The sequence below is a fragment of the Portunus trituberculatus genome, chromosome 44 (assembly GCF_017591435.1).
Source record: "Portunus trituberculatus isolate SZX2019 chromosome 44, ASM1759143v1, whole genome shotgun sequence".
NCBI lineage: Eukaryota > Metazoa > Arthropoda > Malacostraca > Decapoda > Portunidae > Portunus > Portunus trituberculatus.
The window spans coordinates 20,450,247-20,467,746 of NC_059298.1; the positions used below are offsets into that span (position 1 = coordinate 20,450,247).

The following is a 17,500-nucleotide window of genomic DNA, read 5'->3' on the forward strand; positions in this document are numbered from 1 at the left end:
CCAGAGTTTACCAGTGAAAGGGATGAATGATTGAGCGTACTGGTTAACTCTTGCATTAGAGAGTTGGACAGAATAGGGATGAGAGGAAGAAGAAAGCCTTGTGCAGCGTGGCCGCAGGAGGAGGGAGGCATGCAGTTAGCAAGATCAGTAGAACAGTTACCATGAAAATAGCGATAAAATATAGAAAGGGATGCAACATTTCGGCGGTGAGAAAGAGACTGAAGACAGTTAGTCAGAGGAGGGAGTTGATGAGACGAAGAGCTGATTCCACCCTATCAAGCAAAGCTGTGTGACTGGAACCCCCAAACATGCGAAGAGTACTCCATACAGGGACGGATAAGGCCCTTATACAGAGTAAGCAGTTGGAGGGGCGAGAAAACTGTCGGAGACGCCTCAGAACACCTAATTTCATAGAAGCTGTTTTAGCAAGAGATGAGATGTGAAGTTTCCAGTTAAGATTATGAGCAAAGGACAGACCGAGGATATTCATTGTGGAAGAGGGAGACAGTTGAGTGTCATTGAAGAAGAGGGATAGTTGTCTGGAAGGTTGTGTCGAGTTGATAGATGGAGGAATTGAGTTTTGAGGCATTGAAAACTACTAGATTTTCTCTGCCCCAATCGGAAATCTTAGAAAGATCGGAAGTCAGGCGTTCCGTGGCGTCCCCGCGTGATCTGTTGATTTCCTGAAGGGTTGGACGTCTCTGAAAGAACGTGGAAAGATGTAGGGTGGTATCATCAGCGTAGGAGTGGATAGGGCAAGAAGTTTGGTTAAGAAGGTCATTAATGAATAATAGAAAGAGAGTGGGTGACAGGACAGAACCCTGAGGAACACCACTATTAATAGGTTTAGGAGAAGAACAGTAGCCGTCTACCACAGCAGCAATAGAGCGGTCGGAAAGGAAACTTGAGATAAAGTTGCAGAGAGAAGGATAGAAGCCGTAAGAGGGCAGTTTTGAAATCAAAGCTTTATGCCAGACTCTATCAAAAGCTTTTGATATGTCTAACGCAACAGCAAAAGTTTCACCGAAATCTCTAAAAGACTAAGACTCAGTAAGGAAAGCCAGAAGATCACCAGTAGAGCGACCTTGACGGAAGCCATACTGGCGATCAGACAGAAGATTGTGAAGTGACAGATGTTTGAGAATCTTCCTATTCAGGATAGATTCAAAAACTTTCGACAAGCAAGAAATGAAAGCTATAAGACGGTAGTTTGAGGGGTTAGAACGGTCACCCTTTTTAGGAACAGGCTGAATGTAGGCGAACTTCCAGCAGGAAGGAAAGGTACAAGTCGATAGACAAAGTTGAAAGAGTTTGGCCAGGCAAGGTGCAAGCACAGAAGCACAATTTTTGAGAACAATAGGAGACCCCATCAGGTCCTGATGCAGAAATCTCCCTCGCCTGCGACGCGAGCGATACCGGCTGAGGCGCAGTCCTCCAACAGCTCGTGAAGGGTACATAGAAGCCCATCGCATTCTCCTCAGAGAAGATGAACAAGGCAGAGTCTAACTACAATGCCTACGACCGCAAACTTCTCGCCATCTTCAAGGCTATCAAGCGGTTCCAGTACTTCCTTGAGGGCCGTCGCTTCCACGTGTACACCGACCACAAGCCTCTCACCACTGCATTCCTGAAGAACAAGGCTTCCTGCTCCCCACGCCAACTTCGACACCTAGATTATGTCGCCCAGAATACGACCGACGTACGCTATATCAAAGGTACTGATACCGCACCCGCAGACGCACTCTCCCGCAGTGTTGCCGCCATCTCCTCATCTTCCCTCGACTACGCCGCCGTTGCTGACGACCAGTCTGGCGACGCCGAACTGGACAGATTCCTGCACAACCCGGCGCTCCAGATGAAGCAAGTCACTCTTCCAGGCACCAAGGTCGCCGTCTACGCTGATGTCTCCACGGACACCATTCGTCCTTACCTGCCCCAGCGACACCGCTACGTGGACTTCCGTCAGCTCCACGACCTTTCCCACCCTGGCATCCGCGTCTCACAACGCCTCGTGACTTCTCCCTTCATCTGGAAAGGTATGAACAAGGACATCCTTCTTTGGGCCCGCACCTGCACGCACTATCAAGCTTCCAAGGTCATCCGCCACTCACTCGCCGCCTGGCACCTTCCCGCACCCCACTGGCAGATTTGACCACGTGCACATCGATCTCGTTGGTCCTGTACCTCCCGCAGCTGGTCATCGTTACATCCTCACCTGCGTGGATCGCTTCACACGCGGGGCTGAGGCCGCGCCCCTGGCTGATATTACCACAGACACCGTCGCTCAAACCTTCATAAATACTTGGGTCTCAAGATTCGGTGTTCCACTCAGCCTCACTTCTGACCGCGGCGGCCAGTTTGAAGCTAAGGTGTGGAACAAGGTCATGGCTCTCCTCGGCATACTCCGTTACCGGACTTCAAGCTACCACCCCCAGAGCAACGGCATCGTGGAGCGTTTCCACCGCCAGATGAAGTCTTCCCTCATGGCCTATGCACACCGTGAACACTGGTCCCTGGCTCTTCTTCTTGTTCTCCTCGGCATCAGGTCCTCCCTGAAGGAAGACCTCCAGCACTCGTCAGCTGAGCTGGTTTATGGCACCAATCTTCGTCTTCCATGTGAGATAATGGCGCCCACTCCTGCCTCTCCTCCAGGCAGCTCCCAGGCCACCTCCAGCCAGTGCCACCTCACTCTTCGCCGGGGAAGACCTTCGTGAGCCAGGACCTCACTGATTGTTCACACGTGTTCATCCGTGTGGATGCCGTCCACCCTCCTCTCATGCAACCCTACCAAGGCCCCTACCGTGTCCTACGACGCACCAGAAAGACCGTCACCGTGGACAGGAACGGCTCCACTGACGCTGTCTCCATAGACAGGACAAAACCTGCCTATCTCCTGGAGCCTGACACCACAGCTATCTTCGCCGCTACCACTACCCACGAGTCTAAGGCCAGCACACAACGAATCCGCTTCTCACTACCGTTTCGTCGCTAGGGGGAGGGTTATGTAGTGATCATTCAGTCATCCATTTCACTCATACCATTTTCTGTTATATGTGACACACGTTCTCATGACACTTCTAAAACAGACTATTACAAACTCGTTTTCTTTCTTTTATAAACTTTTCTCTATATATTACAATTACCACATTTACTCATATAGGGAGGCGGTGGCACAGTGGATAAGGTGGTGAGCGTGGGATCGGGCAGACGTCCACGCTTAGGTTCGAATCCCACCACGTACAGCCTTAAACACTTTACCATTTGTTGAGTGGTTTAAAGTTACCTACATGTCACTGTGATACCCAGGTTCTAGGTGGTTACACCCAATATGAGCTTCAGGGGTGATATGGGCCCTAATATGGGTACCACTATGACGTGATTATGGAAACACATCGAACCATGAATGTAGGCTTTAATGGACATAAAGCAAGCCAGTACTGTAAAAATACAAACGTTACACGTTACAAATTACCCCGTAATGACAGATAATAATTTAACTTGTTGAAAACAGTAAAATAGAATAATACAAGAGTAATACACACCTTATACGTTTAAGTATATTGTGGCCCACAAGTCAACTCGTAAAGTGCCAGTATAGGTGTCGAACCCATCTCAAGTACGAACGTATAAACAAACGAGATAGTAACAAACCATTAATAACATATAAGCAAACGAGATAGTAACCATCACCACATTCACCCTCTACAGCAAAATTAAATAAATATTCATGACGCTTCAAAACGATCAGGTGGACGTCTGATGCGGGTAGGGTAACGCCTAGGTACTGGCGCTTCTTCAACGAGTTCCTGTTGGGGAAGAGGGGTAGAAGCAGTTTCAGGAGTAGATCCTTCTTGAGGAGACACGTCAGTAGATTCTACCTGAAGAGTAGGCACATCACCTGCCTTAGAACCAGCAGGAGCCAGGTGTCTAACAGATACAGTGTCTTCTCTACCATCTGGATATCTGATGTGGGCGTACTGAGGATTTGCTTGTACAAGTTCGACTTCATCTGCTAGGGGGTCAGTCTTGCTTGTTCGTATGTGGCGCCTCAACAGGACCGGACCAGGCTCACACAACCAAGATGGAATAGCAGTCCCTGTTGAAGAACGGCGAGCATAGTTAAAAAGACGCTCATGTGGAGTGGCATTAGTTGCAGTGCACAGTAGAGAACGTATTGAATGAAGGGCGTCTGGAAGGACAGTTTGCCAGTACTGACTTGGTAGGCCCCGAGACTTCAAAGCAGCTGTAACGGTCCTCCATGTAGTCCCGTTGAACCGTTCAACCTGGCCATTACCTTGAGGGTTATATGGAGTTGTTCTACTGCAACCAATACCTTTGTTAACCAGAAAGTCTTGTACTTCTTTACTCATGAATGATGATCCTCTATCTGAGTGCACGTAAGCTGGCATACCAAATATAGAGAAGAGTTGAGAGAGGCAATGGATGATCGTTGCAGCAGTCATATTTGCACATGGGAATACAAAGGGGAATATTCGTCAACAATGTTGAGAAAATACTTCTTGTTATCTGTACTAGGAAGGGGCCTTTAAAGTCCAAGTTAAGTCGTTAGAATGGCTGAGTAGCTTTTATGAGATGGGTAGCCTCAGGTTGGTAAAAGTGAGGTCTACACTCAGCACATACCCTACAAGAACTAACAACTCGTCTTACGTCTTCCACAGAGTAGGGCAGATTCCTAGATTTGATGAAGTGAAGCAACCGTGTTACGCCAGGATGACACAAAGCGTCGTGAATGGTTGACAAAGACCGTTGATACTGGCACATCATGCTGCAATATAATCTGGAAAATGTGTCAGGAGTAACATTATCTCTACCTGGTCTGTAGACTATATCAAAGTCATAGCAGGACAACTCCATCCTCCACCTTAAAATCTTATCATTCTTTATTTTACTTATATGTTGTTTATCGAACATGAATCTTACCGAGCGTTGGTCAGTTTTGATGGTGAAATGTCTTCCAGTCAGGTAGTGCCTCCAATGGCGCACACTTTCAATAACTGCGAGAGCCTCTTTCTCAACAGCAGCGTGAAGCTTCTCGTGTCCTTGAAGTGTTCGGGAGTAAAAGGCAACTGGACGTCCAGCTTGAGTGAGGACGGCGGCGATAGCAACATCCGAAGCATCCGTTTCTACTTCAAAAGGCAGCGATTCATCGATTGCCTTGACTACTGAAGATCCTATGTCCTCCTTGAGCTGCTGGAATGCTTTTTCTGCCTCTACAGGTTACTGGAAAAGTAGTGGTGTTACTGAGAGGACGAATTTTGTCAGAGAAATTGTAAGTCCATTGTGAATAATAAGCAAAAAGTCCAAGAGCACGACGAAGCGACTTCATATCCATGGGCGTAATCTTTCAGGATCAGGACGAATAAAGCCTTCCTCAATCACATAGCCAAGAATGCTAAGACTTCGGGTTGAAAATGTGCACTTCTCTTCATTGTAGCTCATGTTCCTCCTTGCAGCAGCTTCCAGGAATTTGGCGAGATTGTCATCATGTTCCTGTTGAGTCCTTCCACAAATGGTAACATCATCTAAAAAAGCATACGTACCAACAAACCCTTCCTCTTTAATCAGAGAGTCCATAGTCCTTTGGAAGCAAGCGACTCCATTCGTAATGCCAAATGGGATTCTTTTAAAATGATAAAGTTTACCTCCTGCCTCAAAAGCTGTATACGGCTTGTCTGAATCCCTAATAGCCACCTGGTGGTAAGCACTGCGTAGATCAATAGTGCTAAACACTCTGTACTGTGCAATCTTATTCACAGTTTCATCAATACGAGGGAGGGGGTAGCTATCAAGGAGAGTGAACTTATTGATAGTTTCAGAGTAGTCTATAGCCAGCCGTTTCTTATGGGACTCACCTCTCACAACAACCACCTGAGCACGCCACGGGGAGTTACTTGGCTCGATGATCCCTTCCTCTAACATTCTTTGGACTTTGCCTTTTATGAATTCACGATCTTCAGTGGAGTAGCGTCGAGATTTAGCTGCAATAGGATGGCAATCAACTGTAAGATTTGGAAACAATTGTGGAGAATTAACTTTAAGCACACCAAGTCCACAAATGACAAGTGGGGGTAGAGTACCCCCGTAGTTCAAGTGCACACTTTCATGAAGCTTCTGGAAATCTTGGCCAAGAATGACATCAGAACACAAGTTCGAGAGCACAGTCAGGCGTACATCTTCATAATACCGGCCGTTCACTTTGATGTTAACTTTGCAGACTCCAGACGTTTGAGCAGAGAAAGAGATGGATGCCAAGGTCACAGAACTTTGAGATTGTTGCACTTTTAATGAGTGGCGTTTCACTAGATCCGGATGAATGAAGCCCCCTGCACTACCACTATCAATTAGACCATCAGCTTCGATTCCATTGATAGAAACCCCAACGACTGCTTTGGACAGAACACTAGGTGCAGTAGCACCAGTTACAGTAGCAAGCATAGCACCATTGTCAGGAGTCGCAGAAGCGCTTACACTGGAGCTCCGGCACACTTTCGAGAAGTGGCCTTTCTTTTGGCACTTATGACATATAGCCTCTCGAGCAGGACACTTTGAACGTGGATGCCGTAAAAAACCACAAAAGAAACACTTTGTCTTCGTAGCACTTGTAGCGATAATAGATTCTGATTCCACATCACTACCTTTAGTAGACGTTTCATGTGTCGCACTCAAGAAGCGTGAGGACGGAGCACCACCAAAAGATTCAGAGTTTCTCTGCGCCGAATCAAGAGCTCGTGCCTGATCATACATAGTAGTAAGATCAAGGGTTTTATTTTCCAAAAGGCGCTGCCGGATCGCTGTTGATTGTAGACCACTGATAAATGCATCTCTGGTGTATTCTTCACAGTGCTGGTTTGCAGTTACTGCCTTAAGATTACACTCCTTACTCATTATTTTCAGGGCACGAAAATACTTGTCTAAGGATTCGCCTGGTTCTTGACGGCGAGTCGCAAGACGGTGACGCGCAAACACCTCATTAGTTGGGTGCACAAACTGCGATTGTAGAGTAGTTAAGGCGTCATCGTAGGTACTACACTCAGAGATACTCTCATAGATTTTTGGCGATACAAAATTGATGAGGAGCCCGAGTTTATTTAGATCCTCCTGGGGAAAGGCAGCAATGAAGGTCTTGAAGGTCTGTAACCAGTGCCGCCACTCCTGTGCTGCTGTAGGAGAGTTAGGATCACAGTCCAACCTCTCAGGCTTCAGCAGTCGCTCCATTCCGTTTTCGAGAACGTAGACACGTACCCTCGGATACTGGAGGCTTCAATTTATGTCCATTAAAATGACGTGATTATGGAAACACATCGAACCATGAATGTAGGCTTTAATGGACATAAAGCGAGCCAGTACTGTAAAAATACAAACGTTACACGTTACAAATTACCCAGTAATGACAGATAATAATTTAACTTGTTGAAAACAGTAAAACAGTAATAGAATAATACAAGCGTAATACACACCTTATACGTTTAAGTATATCGTGGCCCACAAGTCAACTCGTAAAGTGCCAGTATAGGTGTCGAACCCATCTCAAGTACGAACGTATAAACAAACGAGATAGTAACAAACTATTAATGTTTGTTATTAACATATAAGCAAACGAGATAGTAACTATCACCACACACTATAAATAAAATTGCCTGCACCACTAATGCGCGGAAGCTGAACAGCGCTTCCCATACACTCTTCAAGTGTGCCTACAAGCGCTATAGGCCTTACCTTAAAAAAATAAATAAATAAAAAATAAACATACTATAACATTACTTCTTGGCTAGATAATGTTTATATAGCTGATGTGGTATTTTTGGACTTCAGCAAGGCTTTTTGATATTGTACCCCATGATATTGTGATCACTGATTTGTAAACCTTATGTTAAGATATCCGGATCTCTACTCGTTTGATTACAAGCCTTTCTTAAAACTAAGCAAATGATGGTTGTATATAGTGTCTGACACTGAGAGATATGCTTGTCCTTTTCTAGGTGGTTAATCTAATACTGGGTGTTGTTCTTGGGTTATGTTGAACACCTTGAACTTTTAGAGGCGGTTCAAAGGAGATGGACAAAGAATTCTTTCTTATTTAGACTGACTAAGACTCTTTGACTTATATTCTGTTCAGGGCCGTCAATTATTAAGGTCTGACCTAATGAGGTACTGGTGAATATTTCACTGCCTATTGGCTATTAATGTGTGTAACATTTTCATCTGGCTCCTGCAGTTGATGGTGTATTAGAGATGGGTAACTCCTTTAAAGCCACGTTTTCGCAATCAACTTGTGTTGAGATGACGTCATAGCTACGTCACAACTTGCAAGATAAATCAACTTCATGTTGAGAAAATTTTCCCTCCATCACAAGGTGGTGGAAATGTATGTTGAGATGATGTCACATCGATGACGTCAGATACACACAAGTTCTGTGTCTGTGCCTATATACCACATAAAAAACACAATAATTTCATCTAAATGAATGTATACTGTCTTATCGGTGTCATGGGCAACATCCCACTTGCACATGATATCCTACCTGCTCACCCGATACCGGCCGCCAAAACGACTTTTATTCAAATATTTTGCTGGGTAGCGCTTATTTAGCTGCCATGAATGAACGTCTTTAATCAGCGAATATTGAAGCTTCAACACGGAAGAATCTCATTGTATTTTTTCTATTTCCCATATGGATGTTGGTGCCACTTAAACTTTTATGAATACTATTTTGGTAATTAACTTTATACCTAAGAGCACTAAATCACTTGAACCAAATAGGCAGCACTATGAAATATAATTACAATTGTCTACTACGGCTATGGTTAAGTTAAGTTGGATATTTACTTACAAAGTAATAGGTCTATAAAGTTTCGCGAAGAAGTTTAATATCAGAAAAGTCCTGCTAAACATGTATTGATTATAAAAGAACATTAACAAAAGAAAAAAGATAAAGGTATTATGACGAGTTGAACTGCGACGATTTCATAAAAAAGTTTATATCCTGTTTTGTTTTGCTCGTTATTTTCAAAGGATGTTCATTGAATGCTGAAATATATTATTGCATCATATAGAAAAAACTCTCATGAACACGATACTATTATCAGAACGCAGGTAAACCTCCACTTAATGACAACACATTGTCATTTGTAGCCACATGTTACTCGCCGCGGCTTACGGCGAGCCGCTCCGTGGTAGTGATGATCCCAACCCCCCTCTCCAACCACCCGCCGCCCCACTCCCCAGTCCAAACCACCACCACCATCATCACTACCACGGAGCGGCTCGCCGTAAGCCATGGCGAGTAACATGTGGCTACAAATGACTATGCATTTTCATTAAGTGGAGGTTTACCTGCATTCTGATAACACTATCATGAGAGTTTTTCCTATATGATGCAATAATATATTTCAGCATTCAATGAACATCCTTTGAAAATAACGAGCAAAACAAAACAGGATATAAACATTTTTATGAAATCGTCGCAGTTCAACTTGTCATAATACCATTATCTTTTTTCTTTTGTTAATTTTCTACAATACACCTTGATTGTACAGTCACTGCTGAGTCTTATGGTGTTAACCAAATCTGGCTATCCCTTATATGAAGTGAGTTATAGCATATAAAATAAAAACATTTCTCATAGGACATACAAGACACAGCCTCTCCGTGGGCGCTAGCGAGAGAGGGGTGCAGCCAATCAGCGCCCAGCTTTTAAACCCACCTCGGCGCCAGCAGGAATATAGGTTAAGTGAACAAGGTAATGGCACCAATCGCTATTTGTGTAGTTTTTATTGTTCGCCAGCTGGTTTAATTCACAAGTTGGTCCTGCCTATCGCGCCGAACTGTCGCTCTTGTGGAAGTCCTATTAAAAAAAATATATATACAGATATTCATGCCTACATACCTCATAATATACACGTTTGGCTATTTATCTATGTGTCTGATTGAAAATGACATAAAAATATGCAAATATATTTTCCTAATGGTGCAAAGTATGGATGTACCAGTGTCCCATCAAAATATTTTTTGCAAGTCTAATAGTACATATATACCTTATCACAAAATTGTCAGAGTTTCTGCATAGGATAATACTCCACTCAAAAAGCGTAGAGCAAATATCACTGAGTAGCATTTATAAAAAAAAACAATTTACGGAGTCTGTGCCGAAATAACCTGGCAAACATTACCGAAACCGAATTTTCCTAACTGAATCACAACAAGCGAACTTGGTATGCCTTTTGATCTCAGAAAGTTTCTCAGAGTTGGCACTCTCCATTTTCTAAGTTCATCCTCACTAATATCCATAGTATTATCCATAGTGAAGTCGTTGTGTAGCGAGTGTGGCGATGGCTCTTAACACGCTAGATTTGTTTACGTTTCGATAGAACAATCTCGGTGCATGTTAGACAATATCCTCTGTACTGTTAATTTCTTAAGACTATTAATTGTTGTGATTTTCTGTATGAATATAATTCATATTAATTTTTATGGAAAGAAAAAGGTATTAAAACTACACTTTACTTATTAATGATCTTTTCTATTTTTTGTCCCAGAAATGGAGATGGTAAAGAAGAGCGCTCGACATATATATAAACATTTCCACTTTTTTAGCTTATATGCCACGAGTACATTCTTAGAAAGATTATAACTATTTTATTAAACCATTTAATATTTACAAAACGTGCAGAAAAGTACGTTCCAGTTGACCAACTTGCTGTGAAATAATTAACCCATCTGGCGGTTGAAGGCACCTAAATAGCAGATCGCGATCGGTCCCATTGATGGTACACACAGGTGACACAACCGACAACTCCACGAGACACCATGGCAAGCCCTGCACACCACACTGGGCTTGTTAAATGGTACAACGTGAAGGCAGGTTACGGGTTTATCGAAGACCTCCGTACAGGGAAAGACATCTTTTGCCATGCCTCAGGCCTCACCCGGGCTCTTAAGGATCGGCCGCCCAGGGAAGGAGACGAAGTCCTTCTCGCCATCCACGAAGGGTCAAAGGGACCGGAGGCAAGGGATGTGACACCTGTCGGACCATCCTCTGCTCCAACTACGACCAGCCGGCACACACCACGGAGGAAAAGCACAGAGGAGAAGATACAAGAAAAAAGTAATGGCCTGTATATTTATGGCCAAGGCATTGGCAGGAAGGAACCATCGTCGCCTGCAGGAACTTGTACCTGCCATCCTGCAGCACAACGGCCTGCCAGCCATCCAAATTCCTCTGTGTGCCCTTGCCAAGGCCAACCCCACCCGCACCTTCAGGAGCCGTTCCCGTCGAGGCAAGTCAGGAGATGCTTCAGTTGATACCGTGGCTGCTCCTAACCACCATCACCAACAAGAGGAAGCAGCGCCAGCTGGAGACGAACCCAAGATCCGGGAGAAGACGGAGTCGGAGACGCAGGAGGAGAAGAAGAAGAAGAAGTAGACGACGAGGAAGAAGATGAAGATGTTGATGAGGAGGACGTGGAAGTGGACGTCCTGGGAAGCGGAAGTGAGGGAGAGACACCCTCGCCCCCGCCCAGGAAATCAAACCCACCTTCACCTCACCCACCCAACCCACCGCAGCCCACCCCACTGACACGGCAGACCAGAGCAACGACAGCCGCAGCAAAAAGAACAACCCAGCCAATCACTGCAGACCGGGAGAAAGCCGCAAGTGAAGACCAAAAAACGATGCGAGCGGCCATGGCAATGTTGGAACGTCTCAAAAGAGCCAATCCAAATATCGTACTTCCCCCCACAAACATCAAAATAACCGAAGACGACACGGCTCTGCCAACACAAGAAGAAGAATGGACGCCAGTCAAAAGACGAAAACACAAAAACAAATAAATGACCAGCATGGGGTCTGCCCCCCCACCCTTGTACCTCACTCTGTACTTCATCCTTTCACCCAAACTATCTCTTCCCCAGCAAGCTAGCTAAACTCTTTTTTCACCGATCTTTCTATCTCCCCACAAAAAAAAAAAAAAAAAAAAAAAGAAAATGAAGGTATAGTAACATCTCTGACAATCCCCACACCCATGGCAACAATACTATACCATAACACATGGGAGAGAGGCCACAGACAACCTAACCAACAAAACTACACTCAACAAATGTGGCCACATCCACCTATCAAAACTGTCTCAATTGCTTCTAAGTCAACCCAACTCTAAAACGTCCAAACACCACGGACAGGATTCACTATACAGTTACTTATTTCGTAAGCCCCTTAACAAGTCCGTACCTATGTTAAGAGCTATTCACGAAACACTTATGGACTTCGTACGTATCTCAAAAGTTAAGTACGCTCTCGGGTCTCGTAAGGCTTCGTACCCCGAACCTATGAGCACTTTTTCTCCACTACACAACCTCCGAAGTAAACACTGATAAAGCTAGAAGTAAGAAGTAGATTAAAATAAATAACTACATGTAACATTAGCACATGACTGGCCTGAGAAGTGATGAAAGACTCTATGTATGAAAATACTAGTGTATTACAGTAACACATATTTACCTGAAAAGTGACAGTAACAGTGGCATGAAAATGGAAGGAGATTGAGATATATATATACCTAGTACAGTGGATCTAAAAAGACACTCAATGATAGCGCTAATACTTTTTTGATAACGTTTTTGGCGATAATGTGTACAGTGTAAATCTGTGATCTGGGCGGTGTGAGTGCCTGGCAGTGACGTACAGTGCTGAATGATGACGAGAGAGAGAGAGAGAGAGAGAGAGAGAGAGAGAGAGAGAGAGAGAGAGAGAGAGAGAGATAATATATATATACTGTATATATATATATATATATATATATATATATATATATATATATATATATATATATATATATATATATATATATATATATAGTAACGGCTGCGGTTAACTGCTACAGCTCACTAGAGTGTTATCCTGGCGAGGTCGCCAACTTTGTTACGGTCAGTACAGTGGGAAATGTAACATTCCACAGAGTCCCCACTACTATAAATCACAGCAGCCGTAACCCTCAGGTTCTTTCAAGGTCGCCAACAGTGTATAACTTCCCCCACTGTAAGGGAATCTCCTTAGCAACTCCTTCTCCTCCTCTACCCAACCAAGTAGAATTTATAAATGGTAGATGTTATGCGTAACAGGGCGAGGCCTTAATACCCCCCTAGAGAAACCGCCCACATGGACAATTCCACCCACTTCTCTATGAAGTATTAATGCCTCTCCACCCGCCTTGCCCACAGACTGTGATAAATCACAGACTGGGACAACACGCAGTATATTACTATACTATCTACTACGACAAGTGCTTCCTAACACCTGTCAGACTGACACCCCTAGCCTACGACTACTACAATATATGATGTGTACAGCACATCCGGTGGTGTACACACAAGCCCAGACACCACCTACGGGTGACAACAGCCACACGAGTCCAGATACTCGTCACAGACAAGTCTGACGGACGAGAACTACGCACCACTGGCCGACATGAAGCCTCTCAGCATTCAATAGCGTGCGTGGCTACAACCACTACAATACAGTATACTACTGAAACTATACAAAGATGATGGGGCACACAGCCGCCCACCAAACACACTGGTGACCACGGCCACCACACAACAAACAGGACGAGACAATGCGCGTCTCCTCCGCGCCGCCACACCACGAGTGGACGAACGCACAACAGAAATGCAGCCAACCAACCACACTTCCTCAGGACAACAAGCCCGTTGTCTACACAGCCACGGTCTACCCAGTAGCAAGCCAGCTACTCAAGGAGGGCACAACTCCCAGACCAATGACTAATGAGTACTTAAGCACAGTCCAGCACACGTGTCTCTTCCTGTGCCCAGAGCGAACGTGTTACTTCCGCTGAAGACTGGCCGGTACTATAAACAGTATACTACTGATATTACACAACAGATGATGGGGCACACAGCCGCCCACCAAAACACACTGGTGACCACAGCCACCACACAACAACAGGACGAGACAATAACGCGTCCTCCGCGTCGCCACACCCGAGTGGACGAACGCACGAGAAATGCAACCAAACTTGCCCCGCTTCTCTCAGAACAACAAGCCCGTTGTCCTACAGCCACGGTCTACCAGTAACAAGCCAGCTACTCAACAGGAGGGCACAACTCCCAGACCAATGACTAGTGAGTACAAGAGAAGCCCAGCAACACGCGTCTCTCTACACTGTGCCAGACCGACGAGTGCGTGTCTATCTCCGCTGAAGGCTACCTGGTACTGAGTCGCTCGCAGACAACGAGAAACAGGGAGAGGGAGGCGGGTTGTCTGCTCAACAGAACAGCCCGAGGGGCCCGCGCTGGGTGGCCATAGGCTACACATATAATATAATAAATTAAAGGGAAATAATGCGGTGCCCTCACACGCCCTCCTTAAAAGAAAAAATTTTGGAAACAAAACATTTACAAAATTTTTTAAAAGGCATGGAACTGATTAAAGGAATGGCCCGGGACAGACAATCTGCCACAACGTTGTCTGCTCCTTTTATATGTCTTACTATGACATTGTACTCCTGGGCTCACTCGGTATGGGGCCATTTGACAGGCTTTTCGTCCCCAACATAAATATCGTGTTCTATCAACTGTGTCCTGCCGGGACACTGCTAAACACAGAAGAGTACTTCCTCAGCCGAAGCAACTCATCTTGCTGATCCCCTAAATGTTCAACCTTCTCTTTCAAGAGATGGAGGCTATTCCGTTCCCACTGCCCTGTAGGAACAACAGGTTCAGGCCCAATAACTTCTGGAGCCTCTCCCCTCCCGGCAGAAAAATAAAACTGAAGATGCCTCTTGCACGGCAGAACTAAAAGAGCCCTTCTGGCTAGTAGAACGAAAATAGGGCTTCAGCATGTTAACGTGACACAGCTGAGCCCTCTTGCGCCGGTCAGGAGTGACCACCAGGTAGTCGAGGTCACCTACCTTCTTCTCTATAACATAGGGGCCACTATAGCGGGCAGCAAGCGGCTGGCCCTGAAGTGGTAACAGCACGAGCACTTCATCTCCAGGGGCAAAACTCCGATACTCGGCCCTTCGGTCATAATACCCCTTCATACTCTGCTGGGCCTTACACAGGTGGGCCTGCGCCACCTCTAATGCCTTGGCTAATCTCTCTCGACTGCTCATGAGGCTCTTAAGCAGTGAGACAGGGCGCTCAGGCGACGGCTGACACCAAGCCTCCCGAACAACGTCGAGCGGTCCACGCACTCGGTGTCCAAACACTAGCTGATTGGGTGAGAAACCCAAGGACTCAGTGGGCGCTTCTCTCACCGCAAATAAGACAAAGGGGACACCCTCGTCCCAATCCTTATCTCTCTCCATGCAGAAACTCTTGAGCATGGTCTTGAGAGTTTGATGATGTCTCTCCAGGGCTCCCTGAGACTGCGGATGATAAGCACTGGACACAATATGCTTGATCCCCCCACGCAGTCATCGTATCCTTAAACAACTTTGAAGTAAAGTTGGTCCCCTGATCGGACTGCAGCTCTGCTGGCAATCCAAAGTGTGTAAAGAAGGTTAACAAAGCCTTCAGCACCACCTTAGAGTGAGTGCTTCTCAGGGAATTGCTTCAGGGTACCGCGTGGTAACATCCATTATGGTCAACAAATACTTGTGACCAGCCCTGGTAGTAGGCAGAGGACCTACTATATCAATCAAAACCCTCGTGAAGGGAGGATCAACAGCAGGGATGGGGTGGAGTGGCGCCACAGGGGGTGTCTGATTAGGCTTGCCCACCACTTGACAAGTGTGGCAGCACTTAAGAATCGTGGCTACTTCTCCAGACATGCTGGGCCACCAAAATTGCGACGCAGGCGAGCGACGGTCTTTCGGATGCCCAGGTGTCCAGCCATGGGCCCCTCATGTGCCAACAGCACAAGTGCCTCACGCAGCTTATGCGGCACAACTACTTGCAGTAACTCACCACCGTCACTCTCCTGCCATCTACGACACAACACCCCTTGATGCAAAACAAACTCCTCCCTGCCCTCCAACTCCTCACTTCCCTCACCCACTCGAGCAAAGAAGGAGGCCAACGCCGGGTCCTCCTGCTGCCTACGAATGAGCTCTGCAGGCTCTAGCTGGGTAAGAGAAAGGGGGACTATAGGGTCATGGGGTTGAGGCAACGCTGCAACCCTACGTCCCACACGGCATCGAGGACGGAGAGCTGGCCCAGGCTGCTCCGCTCCTGCCATGTGATCCGGTGAGTCCTCAGAAGGATCATCACCACCAGCCAGGCAGTCACCAGGCAAGGGAACAGCTCGCTCCCTGCCTCCACGATGCTCCACAGGGGAGAAACTTCCAACTCCCCGCAGAACTGGAAGTCTCCCACCCTGGGCGCCAACTTCCAACAAACTGCCTGACTTATCATGCTGGGGCCTGTGCTGAACATCAGAGCCCTCAGCCTCCACACCAGGAAGCAACTCAGCACGAGTGCTCCTCCGGAGTGCTCTGCAGAGTGAGGATAACCATCAAACAACTCAGCTACACCCAACACTCCGTCCTCACTCTCAGCAACAACTCCCAAAGCCGAGTCCGGTGCATTAACAAGTGACTCCACGCCGTCACCGTCAGCCTCTACACCAGAACTCAATGGTGAGCCCAACACTGGCTCCACCACATCAGCACTGCTACTCCCATCTGGAGTCAATCCCACCTGGCTGCTAGCAGCCTCCTGGGTAGTAACAGGCTCTCTCTCAGCCCGGCGGGCCTGAGAGCGGGTAACAACATTTACAGAGTCTTGCACCACTGGCCCAGACTCTTCAGCAACCTCATCCTCATCAGAGGTTGGGATCCATACACGACCACCAGCCAAATCATTCCCAAGCAGGAAGTCCACTCCTGCGACTGGCAGTTCGTCTGCCACTGCTACCTGAGCCGTAGCAGTGACAAGAGGACATGACAGCGTCACCTCAGCCGTCACGAACTCCTCCACAGTGTTAAGTCCACGACACAACACTGCCTTGCTAGATGTCACCTTCTTACCAGTGACATTTCGGCACACTGACTGCTGTGCTCCCGTATCTCGCAGTACAGTGACGGGATACTTTGTGCCATCAATCTCAACAGTGCCTCCACACAGGAAAGGACGGCACCAGTCAAGCTCACTATCCTTAGGTGCGGGCGTGGCAACAGGGGGAGGGACAGGGGGGCCAACCTGCTCTCCCTCCTCCAAACACAACTCAGGCACACGCCGTGCCTTCTCACTTCTAAAGCCTGAAGGAGCAGTCAACTCATCACCACAAACTTGGTCTGGCCACACCAACAAGGCAACTGGTTTCTGCGAGGACTTGGGAGTTTCAGCTGTTACTAACTTTGGGCAATTGAACTTAAAATGCCCTTTTCCTCGGCAGTGATAGCACGTAGGCTGGTAATCATACTTGGGAGTTCTAGGGGCCGCCTTCCCCGCCGTCCCATCCTTCGCAGAAGAAGGAGGGGTGGGGGCCTGGGGCTTTCCCAAACCCATCTTACTGCCGAA

The 17,500-nt window shown here is 46.5% G+C and overlaps 1 protein-coding gene across 1 annotated transcript in view; it reads left to right on the forward strand.

The window, feature by feature from the left end:
* Positions 1 to 8,253: 8,253 nt before the first annotated feature.
* Positions 8,254 to 17,500, forward strand: part of LOC123518739 (diuretic hormone receptor-like) — a 24,254-nt gene continuing 15,007 nt past the window's right edge. Inside the window, exons 1-3 of the mRNA XM_045279740.1 lie at positions 8,254 to 8,257; positions 9,155 to 9,301; positions 9,648 to 9,761. Of these exons, the coding sequence (XP_045135675.1) occupies positions 8,254 to 8,257; positions 9,155 to 9,301; positions 9,648 to 9,761 (265 nt within the window). The remainder of the gene's footprint in view (positions 8,258 to 9,154; positions 9,302 to 9,647; positions 9,762 to 17,500) is intronic.